The 13,345-nt window shown below is 41.8% G+C and overlaps 1 protein-coding gene across 1 annotated transcript; it reads left to right on the forward strand.

Annotated features, from left to right (window-relative positions):
• The first annotated feature begins 4,743 nt into the window (after positions 1-4,743).
• PCARE (photoreceptor cilium actin regulator) lies at positions 4,744-12,808 on the forward strand. The gene is made up of 2 exons (XM_009986212.1): positions 4,744-8,495; positions 12,679-12,808. Exons 1-2 carry the CDS (start codon positions 4,744-4,746, stop codon positions 12,806-12,808), a joined length of 3,882 nt encoding a protein of 1,293 aa, XP_009984514.1.
• The last annotated feature ends 537 nt before the right edge of the window (positions 12,809-13,345 follow it).

Consider the following 13,345-nt stretch of genomic DNA (forward strand, 5'->3'; position numbering starts at 1 on the left):
TACCAACAGCCCTGTGCCCGCAAACCCTCCAAACTGACTCTCTCTAATTTTCTACTTACATTTCTTCCTCTGTTAATTCCTTTCTAAAGTATTTTTGCTGGAGAAGGAAACCAGTTTCCTACCTGTTTTCAACAACTGTTATTTCTTGTCCTGCTGCTGTTCAAAAAAACCAAGGTCCTGCTTTTGCAGAACAGGTTTTTGAAAGCATTGAGTTCATATTTATTGTCTCATGAAATTAGTCTGAAGCAATTTACTGAGAAGTTAGAAATAAAACAAGAGAAGGCATGAGTTGAGCTTCAGACAGCCGGTTCTGAAAAGTTTATCCTTGACCTAGAGTCAATATGAATTTTGTCTTTCACTTGCACCATCATCGCTAAATAAAGGCTCTATGTAGACTCACTGTTTTCATTTAATTCTTTGCAACTAGATTTCCTTCAAACCATGATATTCCTATTCCTAACCATTGTCAACAGGTTTCCACAGGGGAAACAGGATGGAGCTTTGTAAGCATTTCTGTTAGTGATTACAGAAAAGAGAGAATCTACTCCATCTCCCAGAACAGTGTCAGCTCTGCAGGAGGAGCTGAAATAAAAAGCAGCAATTTCTTACTTAGTGCTATCTAGGCCAACAATATGAACAGGTCCCTGGTTATATTCAATGTGCTGCTATAAAAGAAGAAAAATCAGGTTCCTCTCAGAGTAAAATAGCTCTTTAAAGTTGTTGTTATCACTCCAGGTCTTCGTAATTCCTAAGTAAGCAGAAATTCAGTTGCCCCAGAAGTCATCCACAAATACAAACCTTAAATTTTTAAGACCCAGTATGAGCATTTCTGCGCTTTCTCCTTTTAAATCTAACAACCTCTCAAAAGCAGTCCCTCATTATAATTTTTCCTTGTTTCCAGAATTTTTAAGCTTATGTTACTAGTTTTACGCTGAAATTTCATACAGTATTTAATCGACTGTCTCTTCCTTCGTAAGGCTTTAAAATCCATCCCATGGTTATGGCATTGGTGACACCTCTGGGGGCTGAGCAACACACATCTCCATCCAGGTTCAGTCCTTATTCTGTCCTTTTCTAGAGTACTTACAGTGCTACTTTCAGACTTGCCTTTTTAGGCTATTTTTAATCATCTGTTGCACCAACGATGTCTGATGGGGCTTGAACAATTAAGTTCTTCCCTTCAGGAAGAAGGTGACCAGGCAGCTCCCTCAAAATGACAATACTGACAATTTTAGAAGTAGGAAGAAAGGGTATGAAAGGAAGAGCAAAGGCAATTTACACACAATCCACATGCAAGGGAAAGCCTCCTTTAATCCTTACTTATCTTATTTTTAGTGCTTTCCTAGGCTCTGTTCCTCAAACACAGTTTGGGGTTCATTTGGAGCACTTGTAAAATCGTTCAAGTCAGCAAGTTCCCAGGTAAAAACACTTGGGCATCTACTTAAACATGACCAACTGTTTCCTTTTCAACTCGTGTTCTGCAAACAGTGGCACTGTAAACCAAAATACATTACTATAGTGACTGCACTAGAAATGACATCAACATATTACAGATTACAAATCCATCTAATCCCTTTACACTCCAAAATATTTCCTTGTCATTCTCTTCATCAATCTTCTCTTCTACCACTGCTTTTTACCCAATGTACCCATTTGTCTTCTCTTTTGTTACATGACTATGAGACAGAACATTTTCCTTAGCATTTTCATAGAATCATGGAATGGTTAGGGTTGGAAGGGACCTCAAAGATCATCTAGTTCCAACCCCCCTGCCATGAGCAGGTACACCCTCCACTACACCAGGTTGCTCAAAGCCTCATCCAACCTGGCCTTGAACACTTCCAGGGAACGGGCATCCAAAACTTCTCTGGGCAACCTGTTCCTGTGCCTCACCACCCTCAGAGTGAAGAAATGAGGTAAAGCATTTCCATGAGGTAAAGCATTTGTTTTTTTCTGAAGTGCCTCAGACATTCAAAGCAATATATAACTACTTAGTAACAAGAATGTTGATGATAAAAATACAGTTTCATAAGTGGTTGGAAAAGAGGCACATCAAGGTTCCTGCTCTCTCACAGAAGCGAAAATATTTGATGCAACATTAAATAGTCATATTGCATATACATGCAAACTGCAATTAAAGTTAGGACACATTTTCTATGACCTTGGATCTCTATTTAATAATAAATAAATAATAAACTGAATATTGGATTAATATTAATGTTTAAAATAATAAATGAGTACATAATAAATAATCATAAACCAGGATTTTGCCTTTTTTTAACCATGCATGTATTTCCTGTAAGATGTTAATGCATCGCGTGAAAATAACTGCAAAAACCAAACATGACTGTAAAATCCAAGGGAAAAGTGCAGAAAAAGAACTTCCCAAATATAACAAACAACTCACATGGAGTTAATTGTCGAAATCCCCAGTGCGAACAATGGAACTGTTGGAGCTGGTTTTTGAAGAAAAGTCACAAGAGATTTTATAGCACAAATATTAAGCAGCTCCATAAAGGTGTCTCTCAACTCCCACTCTAAACAGAAGAGGTGCACTGAGGTAGTTGCTTATCTACTGTGTTTGCCTTAACTTATTGTGGAGGGCTATAGCACCCTCACTGTTAAGATCACTGGGATGAAGCAGCTGCCTAAATCTGCTCCATTTCTCCACTTTGAACACATTAGATACGTGCCTAAAAGGGAATGCAAAAAGAGCTGGGACTGTTGTGTAGAAACCACACTGTGGCGAGACGCAGAGGCAGGCAGTGAGTGAGCTACGTGACTTGCAAGAAGCAGAGCCAAGAAGTAATTACCTGACGCCTTCCAGAAAAGCACTGAGGGAAATGACTATGCCATCATGTATATTAAGTATAATTTATGTGTTCCAGAAAAATTACTTTAGAGAAAACACACAGAGTTTTAAAAATTTTTCTGGGAATCACTGTCATGCCTCATCGCCTGTAAAACAAGGTAATTTTGCTGCCCCTGTTAAACAGAAAAAGAGATTTAAACAACAAGGCTACAAAGAATATCAACTTTCCATGCAAATCATAGAATGGTTTGGGTTGGAAGGGACCTCAAAGATCATCTAGTTCCAACCCCCCTGCCATTCCAGTATCAAGGAATGAATCATGTAAGCAGTTCTTTAAAGTCTAAGAATGCTTTATAGGCTTGGCAGCATGCAAAGATTTTTGTGAACCAGATGAGATACCCACAACCACGCAGGTAGAAATCATATTGCTAGACAGAAGCTGCAGGCTCCTAGCCAGTATTGGAGTTGGCCACTGTTGTCTTTGTGCCACTGAGAAATGGCCACCTCTGGTAGAAAAGCTGCATCCGGAAGTTAAAAGATTAATCCACTTAGGCTAGTCTGAGTAATGAAGAGGGAAATTGGGAGGTGATTGCTTTTATCACCCTCATTCACATACTGCCCTTCATAAATAAATACTTGGAAAAGATAAATATCTCCTGCTTCATCCAATTCCTACTTTGGCTTCTTTAATTTCTCTTTCAGAGGGGGATTATTCTGTCCTGACTTCAGAAGTGACACAAACAACAGTCCTTTTTTTTTTATTTTATTTTATTTTTAGAAAAGGGTCTGTGGTTTTAATTTGTTAGCTTTTATCTTAGACTTTTAACCCATAAAGTCTTGCAGTTAAGAGAACTAAGCCATAGCCAATGAAAAAGAAATAAAAGTAAGCAAGTCACTTTTGTAACTGCAAAGAACACATTCAAATTTTGTCCCAAGACACTCAGAGGAAGGAAAAAATTAATTTTCTTTTTTTTTTTTAATCTGAAATTCTACTATTTAGATCTACTAGATATAGACACCATGTTAACAACATATGTTAAACTTATTCTGCAAATACTGTTATTGTGCAATTCAGCTTTCCAGATTGGGAAGCTATCTATAAGAGAAAAAAATACTTTCCAAGAATGATCACCTGAGGGGAAGAAAAAGATCAAAATCTCATTTGGCAGTCTTGGAAGGAAAAAGTATAAAGTTTGTCACGTGCAATTAGGGGAAAATTTTGAAGACCCTCAAGGCAGAAGTCTAATAGGCATCTCTAACCCATTTGATTTTGTGTCTTGTACTCTCCAGTGGATACGTACTCAGTCAAGGTCACCTTTCTCTTGGTTAAGGAGTATCTAGTGTCATTTACACACCTGTTTAAATAGTTTGCCTTCAAAATCGGCTTCAAAATAGAGTCTCTTCCTTTGGATCTCTGCATTCAAGCTATGTTACGTTTTTGCAACAAGGAAAAAAAAAAAGAGGGAGAGGTACCAAGTCCTTTTGCCTCCTGATATAGTGCAGAAGAAAATCTGCCTTTATAAATACGACACGGGTGCTGACTGGCTGGTGCCTGCTTACCCTAATGAGCTTAAAATCTTATTTGTAGTGGACATCTGTCAATACAGAAGTGAGGCACACAAGTCCTTTTAATCCATTAGCTCTAAATCCAGCAGAGCTTTCACACTCCTTTTTTGAATTGAAGAAAACCTGAGTTGGAACGTACAACAGGACAGGGCATGTTTTCAAGAGAAGATCCTGGGCGGTAACAACGTGAGATTTCAAGGCAAATGACAATAAAAACTGACAACAAAACTGGGATCGTGATGGCAAACTGATGAGAAAAAGGACAGTCTGCAGTTCAGGATGAAACAGTGAGTTTGATTCTTTCTTGTGTTTTCCCTAGTTCATCTGGATTTTTAATAAAAAATAAAGCCAAAAACAGAGGAAGAATGGGCTGCACACCCTCCCACAGTGAGATTGCTAATACTATTGCAAGAAGTGGCCTTAAGGCTTTGAATAAACCCAAAAGTATTTTGCGTATTGATCCAGGAGATAAAGGAATCCCACTGCTCATTAAAGGTTCGTCTTGCTACAATATTGATGAATTCCACCAATATGAGATCCAGAGGAAAGACTACCTGAGAGAAAAGGAGGATAAACTATCAGAGCAAGACAAAAATGATAATCTGCACTTACCTTCCAAGTCTCATTCAGATCCCCAGATTTCCAGGGAAGACAAGAAAATTGAGAGGACAGCCACAGATGCTGAAGTCGTTATGTCCAAACTGATTGAGTCTCAAAAACATATCACTGAGGCCATACAGATCAGAAAGCAAAGCTCCTGTGAATCAGAAGCGTCAGCTTTCATTTGGGATGACAAGAATGAAAGCAATGCAAAGCAAATCCAAAAGAAAGGAAAAAAGCAAAAAAATCATAAGCTGGCAAAGCAAGGTCGACCTAGCAAAACTAAAGAGAAGTCCATTTTGCCCCCGTGCGAGACAGAGAAAAAGGTGGATTTCCCAGAACTGCTTGTTAAGGCTCATCAGAGTGCATACGCTTACCTAAATCCCAACCTCTCAAAGTATGAAACGATACTTCATATGGCCAACCAGGCTACCCAAACTCAGCTCTTCTTACAGCAGATGGTAAGCTTTCTCATGCTTCGCTTTGATGAAATCAACCAGCTCTTGGAAGAAATTGCTGATGATGGGGAAAGTCTTCTCAAAGACATAGGTGGGAATCTGGCATGGCCAGCAGAAAAAGGTGATTCGAAGGAGCACCCTGATCTTCTGCAACAACTACTGCAGTACACAGTCAATAAAATGCAGTTACTGAGTGGGACGCTGGCCTCCCTCACCTCCGATGCCCTACAGGAGACATGCAGCTACCTGCAGTCTGCTGCAGGCAACTTGGAAGGAAAATTGAAAGCAAAGCAAAGCTTTGATGAGCGCCTGCTACGGACAATAAGGCTGCTTGAAGCGGCAACAGTGGGATCCTCTCAGTCCCACGGCGATGACAGGACTCTCTATTCTGAGGACAGTGGCATTGGTGTGGACAATGAATCCCTCAAAGAGTTCAGTGCCCTCAGCCAGCATGGAGGACAAAAGCATGCCACAACAGTGGAGCAAGTGCGTGATGGGACAATGTCACCAGGCACAGCCGCATCCCATGACTGTGCACTTGAAAGGCATTTTAAAGATATATTTTATTCATCCATGCAGAGTAGGGAAGCAACTTCTTGCCAGGATGGAGTACCAGAAGGCATTTCTACCATGTCCCAATATACCAGCTTGAGAAAAAGCCATTCCTATAACTCCTTCCACTCTGATTCTACTCAGGAATGTGAACATTTCAAAATCTGTGAATCAACAGATTTTCATGATGATGATGATAATGATGATGATGAAGAAGAAGAAGAAGAAGAAGGGAGCATCCTGGGGGAGGAAGATGACAACTCAAGTTTATCAGACATGGGGAAGGATGCCCTGCCAAGAAGGCCTCTGTCTTCGCCTGCGGTCACTGATAACACACAAAGGCAGTCCATCAAGAGGACGGAGAATGCAGAGACAGACGAAATTATTCTGAAGATGAAAGATGCCATCAGCGAAAAAATCAAGTTTGTCCCAGCTAAATGTGGACATAAAGAATGGCTAGAGGATGAGAGTGGAAGAGCAGTCCTAACAACAAGGCCCAGTACAGCAACGGGCAGCCAGAAAATCTTCAGAAAACAACAACGGTCCAGGTCAGAGGAGTCCCTCAGAAGTCAGGCAGAGGACCCGACCCTCCTAGAGCTTCAGAGAACTCAAAAAGAGCTCAGCAAAAGGCTGGAAATGTTTTATGGAAAGAAGGATACAGATAACAACCTACAGCCTTGGAAATCAAGAAAAGCTCCTTATTTACAGGACGAGCAAGTTACAGCTAGGTCCTCTAGGAAGCTGAAGGCATGCCTCTCAAAAAATTTCACCATCTTGCCTAACCAGGATAAAGTCCCTTTGTTCATGATTGATCAAAATCCTGCCAATCAGCTGGATGGAAAAAGAGGCAGGAAGCCTTTAAGAGCTACTGTGCCCACCCAAGAGACATCAGGAGGCAAAGAAATGGAGCCTTCTGGAACACAAATGCTCAGTGGCAACAGCTGTGCCCCCCGACAGTCTGTCAAAAAGCTTATTGAAACATTCAGTCCTACTGATGATCTTGCAAAAGCCACACCTTTAAGATCTTTAGGACCAATAAAGTGCATCAGAAAATTTGGACTTCCAGTCATTCCACCTACCATTCCCTTTCAGAGAGGCCTGGCACCTTTAAATCTTAAGCATCGTATTTCACCAGTAGATGACACAAACCCTTTAAACACCAATGGAGTTTCTTCTAGCTTTCCAAATGCCTTTCCTCCTGCACCAGCTGCAGAATTAAGCAAGAAGGACACAAAGGAAGAGACTGATGAAGACATTGAGAACCTGCCACCACCACCACCTGAAATGTTAATGGACACTTGTTTTGATTTATCTGAACCTGAAGAAACTGCAAGAATAGAAAGAAACTCTTCAGAAGATGCCAAAAAGCCTGCCAAAACAGAATTTCATGCTACTAAGAGAGCACAAGTTTCCCCAAAAATGAAAGCCTCCCTTCAGTCCCTTGACTTACTGCCAAGTAAAAATATCAGTGGCCCCAGTGTGATCACTAATAAAGGTCCAAGGAATACCAGAGCAGGGGATGAAAAACTGCAGAGGTACTCTCTGGAGCTGAACCCTACCAACGTGCACATCCCTAGCCAGGAGGAGATATTGGCGACCCAGAGAAAAGAGGCTGCGGATTTGTACAAGCAAACCCATAAAATTATTCCTCTTCAAAATCCCAGTGGCGTTTCAAAACCACAGAGCAACAGCTCAGAGAGCAAAGAGCCCAGTTCGCCTGTGACTTCGGGACAACACCAGAAGCATGGTTCTCCCGATTTGCTCAGGAGAAATGAAAAAGGCTCAGCATTTGCCAGGAGGGTGTCTCCAACAAGAACTCCTCCTTCTTCTCCACCAACAGAGAAACAGCTTTTCAGCCCTCCAACACACCACAGACACTCTCTTGCTTTTAGCAACCCACAGCCAAGTTCACCCACCATGCAGAGGAAACCCAGTCCCCCCACAAGCCCCAGGGTGCCCAGCCCACCCTTGCAGAAGAAGCTGCCCTCTCCGCCACTCCAGCGAAAACCACTCAGCCCTCCTGCGGGACACAAGCAAAGCTCACCAACGCCATACCGTCTGCTCGGCTCCGCAGCCTACCGCCGAGATGCAAGCCCTCCTCCGTTCCCCACCACCCCCTCCCCACCAACCTCCCCATCCCGCTCCTACAAGGGGCCAAGAGCTGGGCTGGATGCTGGAGATGAGCATCAGCTCTCCTCTTCCAAGAGGGGTGGCAACGTACGTTCAATATTTTGCCCAGTGACTTCTTCATTATTCGAAGCCAGACCTCCACTGGTACCCACCAAACATGCTGTGGAGGTCACTAGCCAGCCTGAAGCTTCATCGCTTTCCCAAAAGAGCAGCCTGCTTTTCCAGCAGCCCGGAGATCGGACTAGAAAGCTGTCCCTGAGCGCCACCAATCCTCAGCCATTCGTGAGGAGAAGTTTCTCTGATCGCCGACCAGGGGTCCGGTTTCATCTTCCAGCTCCCGTAACAGCTGGCAGTGAACCTGCACTTAACCAAGCAAGGTAAGAAACTTTTTTTGCTTTAGGCCACTGAAGCAGAAGTATAGTACTGCATTGGCTTTCTAAAATCCTGATGGGAATTTCGTGTTGTTAAGAGATTTCCCAGAAAAGTGCCCTATTCATGTGCAGATCAGATGGCTGGGCAAAGAGAACATTGTAGTTGGACTAGATGATCGTTGTAGGTGCCTTCCAACTGAAATCCCTGCCTTTCCCTTCACTTTCCCCAGATTTCAGTTGACTACCAGTCTAAATAAAGGGAAGAGTTAACTTTCCATGTCTTGTTTAAGCCTTACACTTCCACATCTGCTGTGACAGGCACCCCAGGGAAAATCCAGGGTTGATTTCATGACACAGAACTCTCCTTATTTGCATGAAGGCTGAGGACATCCACATTCAATTCTTAAAATCTCTGAAGTAACCCTCAGTTTATAAACCTCTTTAGATAACCATGAGAAGGTAGGCTTGGACCAAGAGGAAGGGTATCGTTCCTAATATCAGCCTCCAAACCAGTAAACTGTTCAGCTGAAATCTGTATTAAAATGTTTCAAATCAACTGGCAAAAATGACAGACAGATAATGTGTGGATGTATTGTATGTAATTATACATATGGATGGATGTAATTATAGCTTAAAGTTTTGAGCTTCTTGTGTAGGCTTTCAGATCTAGGTGCTGATTCCAGTTGGGATAGGATCACAGACCAAGCCCAGTTTTCAAAGGGAAAAAACCTCTCATGGCTGCAGGAGATTCATTGCTCTGAAAAAGTCAGTTTAAAGAAACTGAAGCATCAACACATGCCAATGCCACGTTTGCAATCATTTGTGGCCATTTTTAAAAAATCTAGGCTTGGCCTTACATTTTCTCTACTACTTAAAAAAAATACATATATATAAAAATAAACAGCCAGGAAACAGAAATGAGTATTTGGGAATACTCAAAGATCAGCGTAACAGCATGGAAATACAAAGTGTTGTTATTCTAGTTTCTTAGCATCTTAAGATGTTTAAGTCCATTAAGCTCTAAGCTACGCAAGCGTGTTAAGACCCTTCTCAGGTAACCTTTCCTCACGCGAGCAGTATTTTTACTCTTGCCACAGACCAACTGAAATCACATGAATCGTCCCCATGAGTAGGGATTGCAAAACCAACCCTAATGGGAGATAAAATCGCACTTGTAAGTGCACAAGTGCTCAGTGTGATGCGAGTACAGGGACAGTCATGGATACCAAAGTCAGATGTCGAGGCATTCCCTCCCAAAGAATAAGGACCAATGTTCACAGTAGAGGAAAGGGCTGAACAAAACATACAAAAGCCACTGGGATATGCAACCAGTTTTGAATTCCCAGTTCTAATATTCTGTTATATTCTGATATTTAAAGATTTCCTGAAAGTCACGTACATTGTTGCTGGGTTTTCTGTTGTTGCTATGTAGCATGTGAAGTCAGCTTTGTCTACTCCAGTGTCTGCTAGCAGAAATAAATGTTTGCAAAAGAGGCTTTACGTCGAACCTTGCAAGATAAAAGCCCTGGCAGTTTTATGGATCAATTTTAAAAACAGCCTATTATAAATTGTTAGCTAATTTATGCTTCAATGCAGTGTATTATCTTTCTATTGTAGTCTGTCAGAGCACGGAGAGTAATCTAAAAAAACCACTGTAAATAAAATCATCCCTTTCATGAAAAAATTATATGTCTTGGTGTTATGATATACAGCATGCTGGAAGAACTAAATCTATCCTGAGCCGAATTTGGCTTACCATTTATACAAATGGACATCAAAAGTAGTCCTCCTCAGTTAGTCCAAATTTATATCAATATAAGCAAAAGGGAAATTTAGTCCATTAATTACCACGTGCACTGATTTAAGATGCACTATGCTACTATGTGTTTTCTTAACACTTAAAATAAGCTGCCTGGAGTAAACTTTTACAGACCCTGCATTAAATGGCCTAATGCAACTATCTCAGCAAACATGCCAATGGGAAGAGAAGGACTGTTTTAGGAATCAGCATGTGGCAGAAGCTCCGAGAGCCCCTTGCATCACTGCTGGTTGTCCCCTCCTGCTGAGGACCAAGTGGTTGCCACAGCTGTGAGCACCACATCCCCACCCACAGATGCTGACTCCTGCTCTTATAGCACATGCCTTAACAGACAAACCACCACACTCTGATCCGTATTTTGCCTGTAAGTTCATTAAGTATCCAAGGCTTCCTCTGCTTGGCAATTCATTCAGCTGACCGAGGAAGAATTCATAAAGTCTACTAACCAGAGGTCATATTCCTAAACTTCCTCATTCTGGCCATGTTTGCATCTGGTTTCGTATTCACAAGGTACTCCCACCCAGCTGTCAGTCTCCTTTCCTTCATTCCCTCCCTTCCTATAGTTCTCCTCTCCAAGTATAAAAATGCTTCTTTTTGTGTGTGCTTGCTTTTTTTGTGTGTGTTCTTAGCAGCTTCAAGCACTAGTTGTAGGAAGGAGGGGAGACAGAGGCAAACCTGCAATAGCACTACTCTTTTATAGGTAAAATATTTTAAAAATCAGTGAGTTAACCAGTTTCTCCCATGCTCCCAAACTCTGGGATATATGCCTCCACTTTTTTGATGCCCAATTAAAACATCCATTTGCTGAGAAGCAGATTGCTAAAGATAATCTGGCAGGAGCTTGTAGCAGCAACATCTTCCAGCAATTCATCAGGCAACTGAGTCCCCTCTCCCATCCACCCTGTTTTAGCAGGAACACCAAAACCAGGCGACTTCCATCTCATTTTGCTAGCTAGCATTGCCAGGCATTAAATGTCAGTCCTGTGTGCAAATTTGTATGGTTTCTGCACACTCACTCCTCTCCTAGAAGACAAAAAGTGTTCCTCTCCCAAGCATGTCTCCTGCCCATCCCATGCTCTAATGAATATCAGGACATAAAACATCGTTAGCCCTAACTAGGGCTGGAGATAGAGCTTTTGTGTTTAGTCTTAGGGTATCTGGACAGGAGTTTCAGATTCAGTGCTCAAGTTAGTACAACTGGTTCCCATTTGGACAGCTGGTGGATGGATAGGCTGAGCTAACTTTGCTGGTTTCTAAGCTTGGTTGTTTGACAGCAATCAACAGTTATTGGCATCTTATCAACGTATAACATGTACAATTGCTCTGCTCATAGAAATCCTTTTAATCTGTAATAGGATTTCTCTGTATGCAGTTAAACGAAATAATATTTCATTGAGATTGCTAATCTCCCGAGAGGTAGAGCAGAGATAGAAGATTAAATTCTAGTGCCTTTAAGATATTGTTCAAGGAAAGCTTGAGAATGAATTAGGTTGACTGCATGAGGCCCAAAGCAAGTAGCCCAAGTAAGACCTTCTGCAATTGGGGGATATTTGAATCTGGATTATTTTCATGACTGGTCATGTATCACAAATCTCTTAATTCAGAAGTTCAAATCATCAAAGTCCTGGCAGTCATAATAGGAACGTAATAGCTTTTCTGTAGGTGAAAGCTAATTAAGTTCTGCAGTTTATGTACTTAAAATACAGCAGTGATTCCCAGATAACTCTGGAATATTTCCTCATGTTGAGCTTTAACCACTTTAATTAGTCACAGCAAGACAGGGCACATTTCAGCATGAAGGCCCATGGTGTGAGATATTCACGACTAGATACACTGCTATAATCAATCGTGATTATTCATAAAGTCCCTGTGCCTCTAGAGATTGCCAGTGTGACCTCAGGAACATCATTTACACGTTTTGTGTCTCAGTTCTCCTGTCTCCAGAGTGGCAGATTTATACCACCAGAACACACATCCCACAGTCATGTTGGCATACTCAGAAATCACTGTAACCACACTAAGCAGATGTGTAACAGAGGTAAGACCTTTCCTCCAGTGGAGTCTGGAACAAGACTTTTCACTCAAATCTGTCCCTATCTGTGAGTGAACTCAGATTCATACTGATCCCCTGTTAAACATACAAAATGTTTACTTCCCATGAGAGTTTTGGGAGGAGACAGTACAGTGCATTTGGCATCGTAAGATTAAAATCTGGATGGTGCATATAAAGAGTATGTATACAGGAGGAGACAGGGAATGACATAGTCTCGTGCAGCATTTGTGCTTCGTGGGTTATCGTGGTCTAATCAGCACTGTTTTAAAAAGTCACGATTTGTTAGCCTCTTAACTTAAGCATCTTTCCTTCTGCAGCTCGGAGGAGAGTCCTAGAAAAGCAGGCGATGCTTGGAACAGCCCTTGCGTTCCTGAAATCAAAGAGTCCAACAGATCCGCTTCCCACCCCGAGCTCTACGTCGTGGGCCAGGGGCTGCAGAGGGACTGACAGCAGAAGCACCCACAAAGGCAGAGGCACAAGCAAGGCCAGAGGCTTCGGAGGGAGGAAGCAGCCTTACCTAAGCCTCCAAAATGTGGCTTCTTTATTTTTCGCAAGGGAAAAAAACTAAAATTGCATCTAAACCAAACTGCATCTAAAAACTCAAACTGGCTCAATCTAATGAAATATCAGCAGAGTGGTGGCCAGCTCCTTCTCCTTTGAACTGCATTTCATGGTTTAACTGAGATCTACCTTCAGCAAAAGAAACGCTTTGCAGCTGGGCGAGTCTCAGAAAAATTGGTTTGACAAAGACAGGAGCTGTAGCTGAGTCCTTCCTTTCACTGTTTAGATAAAGGAGTTCAAAAGCCATCAGAAATGATCATTATTTGACATGTTATTTATTCAGGAGGCATCACAGTTTCACTTATGTAAAAAGTGGCTGTTGTGACATTTCCAGGAGGAGGTAAACTCCTGAACCAATTGAGTTTTATTGCAAAAACGCCAATCACTTCAGCAAAGCCACATCTTTACACTAGGTATTTATCA

Source organism: Tauraco erythrolophus, chromosome 2 (assembly GCF_009769465.1).
Source record: "Tauraco erythrolophus isolate bTauEry1 chromosome 2, bTauEry1.pri, whole genome shotgun sequence".
In the NCBI taxonomy this organism is placed as follows: domain Eukaryota; kingdom Metazoa; phylum Chordata; class Aves; order Musophagiformes; family Musophagidae; genus Tauraco; species Tauraco erythrolophus.